The sequence below is a fragment of the Gigantopelta aegis genome, chromosome 12 (genome assembly GCF_016097555.1).
Source record: "Gigantopelta aegis isolate Gae_Host chromosome 12, Gae_host_genome, whole genome shotgun sequence".
In the NCBI taxonomy this organism is placed as follows: Eukaryota; Metazoa; Mollusca; class Gastropoda; order Neomphalida; family Peltospiridae; genus Gigantopelta; species Gigantopelta aegis.
In genome coordinates, this window is record NC_054710.1 from 748,453 (window position 1) to 760,487 (window position 12,035).

At 33.3% G+C, this 12,035-nt stretch overlaps 1 protein-coding gene across 1 annotated transcript; it reads right to left on the reverse strand.

Annotated features, from left to right (window-relative positions):
• Nucleotides 1-638: 638 nt before the first annotated feature.
• On the reverse strand, nt 639-10,855 carry LOC121386464. The gene is made up of 4 exons (XM_041517365.1): nt 9,771-10,855; nt 8,064-8,387; nt 3,373-3,487; nt 639-2,291 (listed from the first exon to the last, which is right to left on the reverse strand). The coding sequence occupies exons 1-4, from the start codon at nt 10,063-10,065 to the stop codon at nt 2,195-2,197; spliced, it is 831 nt and encodes a 276-aa protein (XP_041373299.1). The 5' UTR covers nt 10,066-10,855; the 3' UTR covers nt 639-2,194.
• Between the last annotated feature and the right edge of the window lie 1,180 nt (nt 10,856-12,035).

A 12,035-nucleotide genomic window follows, 5' to 3' on the forward strand; every position in this document is an offset into this window, starting at 1 on the left:
AGTGGACCAAACGTTTTGCTCCACAATTACTAATGTTAAATGGTGGTATAATAATATACGATACAGATCACCTTGAACAGGGGTCCAAACGTTTAGCTCCACAATTACTAATGTTAAATGGTGGTATATTGTTAGACTCGTGACTTGTGTGAAGTTAGATTTCTTACGCCCATTTGAATTTTTGTATCGTTAAATTATAATATGATATGAGATTATTCAGACAATAGTATGTACATAGAATCAATGGAAAATTTGTAGTCTTAAGATGCGTGTAACAAGAAGAGTATTATTAGGTCGTTTGTGTAAAATTTGCATACATATAAGTGTCACCAATATCCCATGCTATTTGTATAAAGATTAACAATCATCTTTTGAATGAAATGCTGGACTGATGCAAGGTGAATCACTATCACTATTGTTATTTTACATGCACATAAATGATTTATATAATCAGTTAATTAAGGGATTGTGTGACTATATGTACTTGCAATATATTTGTTTTTCTTTAATGTATGCTGATGGTACTGTACTTTTGTCATAAACAACAGATAATCTTCAAATGATTATTGATATTCTATATACAAACAGTATTCTATTGGATATTGTCATGAAAACTTGTATTACTTAAATATTTAATAAAATGTTAAACTGGTGTCTTTGCTAAAAAAACAACAACAAAAAAACAACTTTTTGATGAACAAGTGAACTTTCAACGTGTTAACAAAGAAACAAGAATTTATATCTCTTCTGAACTTACAAAATACATTGACAACATTGGATGGCTTACTGCTTTAAGTGAATAACTAAACATGTTCTTGTCCAACTTGGCACAGAAGATGTACAGATACGGTATCTTAATTCAATGCTGTTCGTTAGATGCTTACTACAGTAACTCACTTGCAAGGGGTCGTTCAACAATTACACAACACTAAATGCAGAGGGTGCACCATGGCATGCGTTAAAACAACGTTATCTGGGACAGAGTAGAGTGTCGGTCATTTTCAACCAAGTTTCATTTGATTATTCAATTCAATTTTAGAGGTTGGTCGATTTGGGTCTGCCCACAAAGAAAATGTTTGGTAAAGGTGATGTATCTTACATGGGTGTATTTTGAACATTTTGCTTACTCAATAAAATGATATAGCGCACTGTCTCACCATAATAGTAACTTATGATATACATTGGTACGCTGAACAATTTGCACAGGTGTTTGGAAACAGTTATTTATATCTACCTGACAAATATCACTGGTGAAAATGACACAATACTCACTGGTGGAATGATGTTGCCAAATATAGGGGTGCCATCTAGTACCCCACATTACTACACCCCAGAGGTGTGAGCCCGAAACATATCCAGTTCCAAATATGATCCATTTAAGACATAGTTTAATAAGCTTGTTTACAAATATATTTTCAAATAAAAATAAAAACACTGTTTAGTTCCAAATATGATCCATTTTAGACATAGTTTAATAAGCCTTTTTACAAATATAGTTTTAAATAAAGAGAAACAGTTCAGTTCCAAACAGGATCCATTTTAGACACAGTTTAATGAGCTCGTTTACAAATATATTTTTAAATAAAGAGAAACAGTTCAGTTCCAAACAGGATCCATTTTAGACACAGTTTAATGAGCTCGTTTACAAATATATTTTTAAATAAAGAGAAACAGTTCAGTTCCAAACAGGATCCATTTTAGACACAGTTTAATGAGCTCGTTTACAAATATATTTTTAAATAAAGAGAAACAGTTCAGTTCCAAACAGGATCCATTTTAGACACAGTTTAATGAGCTCGTTTACAAATATATTTTTAAATAAAGAGAAACAGTTCAGTTCCAAATAGGATCCATTTTAGACACCGTTTAATGAGCTCGTTTACAAATTTTTTTAAATAAAGAGAAACAGTTCAGTTCCAAACAGGATCCATTTTAGACACAGTTTAATGAGCTCGTTTACAAATATATTTTTAAATAAAGAGAAACAGTTCAGTTCCAAATAGGATCCATTTTAGACACCGTTTAATGAGCTCGTTTACAAATATATTTTTAAATAAAGAGAAACAGTTCAGTTCCAAATAGGATCCATTTTAGACACAGTTTAATAAGCTCGTTTACAAATATATTTTTAAATAAAGAGAAACACTGTTAAGTTGTGGAATTTATAGCCATTTTTTTCTTTAGTATTCCAGTACTAGATAGGGATATTTGAGAAGCCAGGTTTGTCAAATTCATTTTTGTTTTGGGACGTTTGTGCGTTCTGCCCATCTTCACCTTTGGCATGCTTCTTTCTGTAAAAAAGATAATCTTATGCTTTATTCCCAGTCTTACATGCCATAAAATAGACAGTGTGTTATGATACCAAAATAAATGATAATAAACGATTTGCCAACTATTATGAAGTCTATGGGTTGTAAATAACACCTGTGAATAGTTTATATTGATTTCTAATCCTGGGCCGCGTTTTACGAAGTGATCTTAGCGCTAAGACGGGGCCCTGGATTGTAAATAGTACATGAATTGAACTGTTGTGAAAACGACTTTACAACTCCCACATTTCATATTTATTTGTAACACTGCTGTCGATTTACAAAACACTGCAGTAATAATGGTTTTGTCCTTTAAATAAACATGTCGATTTACAAAAACTGCAGTAATAATGGTTTTGTCGTTTAAATAAACATGTCGATTAACAAAACACTACAGTAGTAATGGTTGTGTTCTTTAAATAAACATGTCGATTAACAAAACACTACAGAAGTAATGGTTTTGTCCTTTAAATAAACATGTTGATTTACAAAACACTAAGTAATAATGGTTTTATCCTTTAAATAAACATGTCGATTTACAAAGCACTGCGGTAATAATGGTTTTGTCCTTTAAATAAGCATGTCAATTTACAAAACACTGCAGTAATAAATGTTTTGCCCTTTAAATAACGATGTCTATTTACAAAGCACTCCAATACTAATATCAAAACTAAGCTAAATAAAGAAGAAAAAAAGAGGAAAATAATAAGTACAATAATTAAAAATGTATTAACTTTTTCTTTTAATTACTCCACACACCCAACCCCGCCAAAAAAAGTAAATAAAACTAAATAAATTATGACCAACTAACAAGTGTTTGAGACTAGGGGGATTATGTAAAAACAGTGAAATACGTTTTAAACTTTCAAATATTAATACTGATCATTAATAGACACCCTTCCTCCTGCAAACACCCCCACGTCAACAGCTCTTGATATTTGAGAAGGTAACAGCATTTATATAATTATCTGGTGTTTACTTTGTTATTATTCATATTAAAAGGCCACCAAAAGATGATCTCAATGTTTTTAAACGGACAAAAATGTTTATAGGATTTAATTACCTCTTGTACACTATCCAACCCGTGGGTATAGCAACAGCCAACACAACAGCGATCACAATTCCAGATATAGCACCTGTTCCTAAGCCAGACATGCGCTCACTCTCACTGTCAGGTTCTGAAAATATATAAAACTGTCAATTAACAACGCGATTACAATCACCGCTATAACACACCTACCTAAACCACAGGATACATGATGTAGAGCATATGGACTATACGTTTCAGAACATACAAAAAACTGTCATTTAACAACGAGATCACAATTACCGCTATAACACACCCACATAAACCACCAGACATACACAGTTGACTATCAGTTTCTGAAAATATATCAAACTGTAATTTAACAGCGATCACAATCACTACTGTAGTAACCACATAAAGCAAGGGATCCTTTATATGTACCTTCCAACAGACAGGAAAGCAGATGCCACGTTTGATTTGTGATATGCTGTGATACATTCTCGCATCTATGGCAGCAAATAATGCTATTGATAAGACTGGGATGTTGATTTTATGACCAATGGCCGCCATTTGATTTCTGCCATCTATTTTGTTTTTACAATTTTAACCATGAAAGTAAATTTTCAGATTATTATAAACTTAATGTATCCACATATATGTTAATGCTTTAAAAGAAAGAAAGAAAAAAAAACACAAAAAAAAACCCACCTATAAATATCGTTAGGATTCCAGCTGCATTCTTGTTATTAGGCAATTTCCCGCCATTTTGTGTTTGGCCATTTTGAATCATAAAATGTAATTGCTCAGATGTCCAACATATATTTGGATTTTTTTTTTTATGATTAACCATTCCCAAATTAGTTTCAAAATCTCTGTTGGACCAAATTCTAAAATAAATAAATGCTCGTACATATAACATTTCTGGCAAATGGGACCTGACTAAGAAAGCCTTCAAATGTATTATGTTAAACACTTTATTAAAACACAAAAAAGCGCATTCATTTAGTAATAATCGGCTGTCTGATGTGAGACATCAAGTCATTTCATACGTATTGAGAGGAAACTACTGCATTCTGTTTACATTAGCAGCAAGGCTCTTTAATATGTTTTTCCCCACAAGGATGTTTAGTATGCCACATACCTGACAGCACATACACAGCCTCTGATAAACGATTCGTGCTATGACCAACGAAATAAAGATATTGGTGGTTAACATTAATAATCACTGGTAGAAGATAGTTGTGGCGTAAATATAAGAAGAATTCTGTAATATGTTCTTTAAAGACACTACTATGACAAACTGTCAGATTAGTAAAGCAGACCCACCACTGGGCAGACTCGCCCATCAAGTCGTACCAAACGTCATTGTAGGATGTCTGCATAAAGCCTAACACACACGGCAAACAAAACTGTTTTTTGAAAATAGAAACATGTTTCGTGTTTCGATCAACCTTCTGCAGACGTCGAAACGAGTCAACGCACATGGCAAACACAAACGTGCGAAACATGACCAGTTCTCTATTTTATTTTAATGTCAATTGTGTATAAATTAAATCTTTTAATATATGGTTTGATATTAAAATACGGTAGATTTGCCTTTAGTATGTGGAAATTACCGGGAACCAAAGCTGACAAAGTCGATATCCTGGTAAACAGTCTCTTTCCTGCTTCGATCCAAATAGCTCAGTGGTCCACACCGGTTCACTGGCAGATGCCATTTTGATGTCATGTGTCTCTATTCGTTCGATGATTGATTTATTGTCTAATGACGTTTTGTCTGTAGCGAAACGCAAGCGAAACACATCGGAGCGAAACACTTAAACAGTTGCGAAACAATGTTTCTTGTTTTCCGTTAACGCACATGGAAAACAAAATCGACCTAAACATGTTTTTGTTTCAGAAAAACATGTTTTTGACTGCCGTGTGCGTTTTTTTTTAACAAAACAAGACAAGACTTCATTTACACTCGGGCCGTTGCACAACGGCATAGGAGTAATATATACACGGAGCAATATATACATAAACTTCGTTTTTTTATGTACACGTGACAAGATGGTTGACAATAAATACATTAATTACAATACATACAATTACACATATAAATATATTATGTAATAATACAGCTATTTAATACAGATATACGGGTATCCATGTACTTATAAACGAATAAATTATTAAACGTATATATGGTACAGTACATAATGGTAATATTTTGTTAAATATTTTTGGTTTTGATGGTGTTTGTAGTCAAGGGCGTTTAAATTAATTATTATATAAAAAAAACATGCTAATTTCTTTAGTGTACCAATAGTTTATTCTCCATTAGTTCTCTAAACGTACAACTACTTGGCCTATGAGTGTAGAAAACAAAAGGCAAATGAAAAGATAATGGAACTCGTCATCAATATCCGTTACATTATATAAAATACAAATCATTTCTTCTATAAGTATGTTATTCCAGAGTCCAGTTTCAACCGTAGGTAATGGATTTCTCGAGTATTGCCCAGTTTTTCCGGTAGTTTATTAGTATAGGTTTTGAAAAAAAAAATAGTTGTTCTTTGTATAATCTGTAAGTGTTGCCTCTCGATGAATGTGATATGTTATTTTTCCATGCTTGAAAACACTGATCGCATTGTCTTTGTTTAAAATGTTGTGAGAGATAATTTACTGATATGAACGATTGTCTTATCCAAATATCAAACATTCCCAAGTTATTCAGTGTGTTTTTTAACAGTGGAAATCCCGTTATAGTTAGATATGTTAGTAAGGTGGTCATTTAACATGATGTTGTATAAAATAGTAGACAATATTGATTGTTTTCTTGATATCAGTCGCGCCCGGTAGCATACCACTCTTTATATATAGTTCATTTGATTGGCATTTTCCATAACTCTCCATACAGCATAAATATTGGTGTTGATTTTTTAACAGGTAGGATGTGTCTTAACAAGTTTATTTGTACAGAATTAAATATATCAACTTTTTCATACCCCCATATTTCACATCCATATAATAAAATTAGAAGAACCACTGAGTTGAACATTTTAAGTGTACATTCGGTTGATAGATAGTTGTCCTTTGAGTTTGATAGTACAAAGCACATGATCTTCGTAGCCTGTTGTTTATGTCTATTCTTAGTGATCCGAAAGTTGTTTTATTTTGTAAAAGTAATTCCTAAGTATTTGTATTCTTTCACATTTTCTAATATATTATTTCCAATCTTAAAACTATGTTTGTAATCTTTAGTGTCACAGTTTCTAATATATTATTTCCAATCTAAAACTATGTTTGTAATCTTTAGTGTCACAGTTTCTAATATATTATTTCCAATCTAAAACTATTGTTTGTAATCTTTAGTGTCACAGTTTCTAATATATTATTTCCAATCTAAAACTATGTTTGTAATCTTTAGTGTCACAGTTTCTAATATATTATTTCCAATCTAAAACTATGTTTGTAATCTTTAGTGTCACAGTTTCTAATATATTATTTCCAATCTAAAACTATGTTTGTAATCTTTAGTGTCACAGTTTCTAATATATTATTTCCAATCAAAAATTATGTTTGTAATCTTTAGTGTCACAGTTTCTAATATATTATTTCCAATCAAAAATTATGTTTGTAATCTTTAGTGTCACAGTTTCTAATATATTATTTCCAATCAAAAATTATGTTTGTAATCTGACGTGTTGCCGTTAAAAAGACCTATTTTCCTTTTGTTACCGTTTATTCTAAGTTTCAATTTATTGAAATATTAATAAAATAGATTTAAGGTGTGTTATAGGTCTGCTGCATTGGTTGATACTGAGGTAATATCGGCAGTAACGAAGTCACTAGATTGTTACTGTATAATTGATGCCCAGTAAACAATATGTAATGAGATATCTTCAAATTAATTAGGATTGTGTCTTCTTTTCTTTCCTTTTTAAGGTTCATCAGATATGAACAAACAAACACACATACTATTACTAGGTCACTGTGACGTACTTTATACAGTCTACTGCACATGACAGTAAATCTTTGTTTGGACCATATCTTGTATACAGATGCACACAGGACCATCAAACCACATATACGAACACCTTGGGATGGCGGTGTGATGCGTAATATTACTAGGTCACTGTGACATACTTTTCACAGTATACTGCACATGACAGTACATCCTTGTTCGGATCATATCTTGCATACAGATGCATACGGGACCATGAAACCTCACATGTAGGAACAACTTAGGATGGTGGTGTGTCACATAAATATAATTTCTCTTGCATTTTGCAATTCAGCACTGACAATACATATGCTAATTTATTGGTGGTTCTCTGTTGTTAACATTACATACATAAACTGTTTCTCTGCCAACATAAATGTATCACCAGAGTACCCATGCTAAACACAATTTCACTTTCTTATAAAGAACAATAAATTATTAAATCAGACAGCACCTTCTCCAGTCAATACAGTATCATCAGTAGTTCGTCCAAAACATCCATCCCATTGGAAAAACAAAATCACATAATTAGTCTTGTTTTCTTTTTTGTGTTATTTTTCGTTTGGTTTGTTTATTATTACTATTACTATTACTTTTATTATTATTACTATTACTATTATTTTTCTTGTTATGTTGTTATTATTATTATTTTTGTAATCCAAACATATTTTCCCCCATACTGTCCACTGATTTTTCATTGAAATCTAAAAATAAATAAATAATGCTACATGTAACTTACTTCCGCTGGTCTTGTTGCAATATGATTGTTGGACACCCCGTCCATCATAGCACGTCCATGTTCCAGCGTCAGTGTTTGGATCGAACGACTCTATAATCAACGTGTATTGTTGGGGCGAATCGATCACACCGGTGTAGCGGTCAGTGAATTTCTCAGACGTTTTGCATATCGTCTGTGGATAGTTACATTGGACTGCCTCTTGATTCAGTGGTGCAACCCACCGTATTCCTGACCATACAATTCCAGTTATCAAACACTTTAATTCGGTCTTCTGGCCTTCGATTCCGGGCTCCATACAGTCAATGGATGTTTTAGCTTGTTTACCTGTAAATAATAATAATAATAATACAAAAATAAAAATATTTAAACAAAAATGTATATATTAGTCCAGGAACATGAGGTAAAAATTAGTGTTGGACATGGAAATAAATGGTACAGAGCTGAATGTCTCAGGATATTTGAACAATATCTATAGTAATAACATCAAATTCCCCAAGTTTCCGACGTTACAGACATAAATGCATATTTATCATTCAGTAACACGATTACGTCAGTAACCTATTTTCGTCTTTAACCTTGGAGAGCCCGTAATATTTTGTATTGTTGTCGTTATTATTATTATTTATTTAATTTTTTTTAATTCAAGCATATTGTCACAAGTCAAGGTTGTGATCTAGATTAATTGTGTAGTTGGGGGTCTCTTGTGACAAGAGGCAGGTCTATCTGTATATTTCCAGGTATAATATGTATATTGTGGGTTTGGATTTGTGGCAAGTCTATTATTATTTTGTTAGTGTGTATTATGTACATTTCCCCAAAGTAAAGGAGTACTGAGCAGGAAGGTTGGGTTGCACGGGCATATCGCTTGAGGCAATCTGGCTGCATTGCAGATATTGGTTAGCCAATGGGAAAATAGGTTGGGTTAGTCCTAAGGTATAAAAGTAGTTACATTATTAGAGTAGAGCGTGCACTACATAAGTCGGTGAAAGAAACGTACCGGAGCAGGTTATCTGGGTTAGAAGTAACCGTGAGTAAACATTAGTATTGTTTTGTGTGTATACGCTGTTGATGTAACTTGATATATAAGTTGTGTGTTTATTTGTCCAGTTTGAATATTGTGTATAACCAAGATTACCAGAGATTGTTATAAAATGTGTATAGAATTGTGATGAGAGTTATACTATTACAGTGACCGTCTGATGCCCGAGTGGAGGGGTGCATAGCGCTGTGGGTTGACATCGGCCCATATGATGGTAGACGGTTGGTGACACAACGTAAACGTCGTCGTGGTGGATGACAACATAAACGTCGTCGTGGTGGATGACAACATAAACGTCGTCGCAGTGGATGACAACATAAACGTCATCGCAGTGGATGATAACGTAAACGTCGTCGTGGTGGATGACAACATAAACGTCGTCGTGGTGGATGACAACATAAACGTCGTCGCGGTGGATGACAACATAAACGTCGTCGCGGTGGATGACAACGTAAACGTCGTCGCGGTGGATGACAACATAAACGTCGTCGCGGTGGATGACAACGTAAACGTCGTCGCGGTGGATGCCAACTCAACTCGTCGTGGTGGATGACAACTTCGCGGTGTAGGATGCGTTTGTTTAGTGTAATAAACATGTTTCCCCCATAATGTTCAAGGATTTTTCTATGAAATCTAAATCAAAGAAATTAATGCTACATGTAACTTACTTTCGATGGTCTTGTTACAATACGATAGTGGGGCACCCACTCCATCAGAGCACGACCATGTACCAGCGTCAGTTGTTGAATTGAAAGACTCTATGATCAACGTGTTTTGTTCGGGTGAATCGATCACACCGGTGTAGCGGTCAATGAATTTTCCAGACGTCATACATATCGTCTGTAGATTGTTACATGAGACGGTCTCATTATTAAGTGGTCCATTCCACTGTATTCCTGACTGTACAGTTCCATTTACCATACACTTTAATTCTGTCTTCTGCCCTTCAATTCCGGATCCCATGCAGTCAATGGTTGTCGTAGCTGGTTTACCTGGAAATAATTTTAAAAAATAATACTAATAAACAAAAATATACATATTAGTCCAGGAACACTCGGTCAAAATTAGTGTTCAACCCAGAAATATTACAGAGCTGAATGTTTCAGGATAGTTGCACAATAACTTTAGTAATAACATATCAAAAGTCCGAGGTGTGCTAACTTTACTATAGACGTAAGTGTATATTTATCGTCCCATAACATGATTACGTGAGTAACCTATTTTCGTCTTCAACCTTTGAGAGCATGTGATATACTATAGGACCGCTATCACATGCACAGTTTAAACACTTGTGATCGGGATTTTAAAGAAAAATATGAATTTAAACAGATAAGAGTAAGAACAAACAATTTTTTTTTACAATACACTAGCGTAGCCAATGTTTTAGAATGAATGGGTGGGGTGGGGGTGGAAACCCACACTGTATGTATGATTTTATATAATTTAATACAGTAAAAAAAAGGTTCGATTGGAGGAGGGGGTATGACCACCGTGCCCACCCCCCTCGCTATGCAAATATAAGGATGTCCGTTTTTGCTGTGTTTCGCAGTTTGTTATGTTGAATTACGACACTAGGTTAAATAACTTACACATTTATACATTTTGTTTAAATAAATAATGTGTATTTAATTATTAAGATAAATCATTTGACAATGTTTATGGACCTAAATGTGCCAGTATTCTTTAGCAGTTTTGAATGAATGAATGAATGAATGAATGTTTAACGACACCCCAGCACGAAAAATACATTGGCTATTGGGTGTCAAACTATGGCAATGCAAACAAATAAAGTGATGATCAACAGCAATATAAAAAATCAAGATTTAAATAAAAACAGTGTAAAAAACTGTGCAAAAATACAAATATTACAGATAGACACTGACTTTTACTCAAAACTTCAATTGTATCTCGAAGAAAACAAGGGGATCTGTGCTGTATTGGCCATTCTCAAAGAGAATGTTAGACCCCTGCACAACGGTGAGGTTACAGCACGCGAAGGGGCGGTTTCGAATGAAGAAAAATAAACTACATTTGATTAAATATTCATAATTCTTTATAAATCGAAACTTGTTTTGTTGACTTAAAATTGTACAGTATAATGGACTGTTTCATATTACAGTGTGCTATGGACAATTTGTTGTGGGTTTATATATATATATATATATATATATATATATATATATATATATATATATGAAATCATAAGTTTTAATGGAAGTATATATTTTCAGGAATGGGAAGAAAGCTGATGCAGTAATTCTCAACATTAGATGCGGTTTTTTCAAGTACAAATGAATTTCACATCATTTGTATGATATTTACAGGCTACATCTAGTTTGGGTTAAGGCGGTTGTTGCAAACCCTAAACATACGAAACTCAAGTTCCATGTTTATGTTAAAGAGTAATTTTTTTGTCTATTCCGGGCATTCTGCCAGAAAATAATTTGAGGTTAGGTAATAAAAATAAAACAGATCATAACTACCACTTACAACTAGGTAGTTATGGACTTGAAATCTTTTGAAATTGGATACTGTATTTCATATACACATTTTAAAGAATAATTCTCTTACTATAATCTTTCTAAAAATATTTTAAAATATATCCATTAATTTCCAAGATGTTAGTATACACAATTTTACCCCTTCGTAAACTCTGGCAGAAACCCTGTACCTGTAGCCTGATTCTATTTCTACTGCCACCCCACTTACTTTAGGGTAGATACCCAGCAGACCTTTTACATTGGGCCATCGATGTTCCATCATCGACTGAATCGTTGGCCCTATGAAAGTGGCCCGTTGTTTGGAGACATCAACCAATGTCGAGTCAATGCCAGCCGATCATCAGCAAATATGAATATTATATAAATAGATTTCAAATATATAAATATGAATATGATATAATATCATCATACACTGCAAACATATTACCAGAC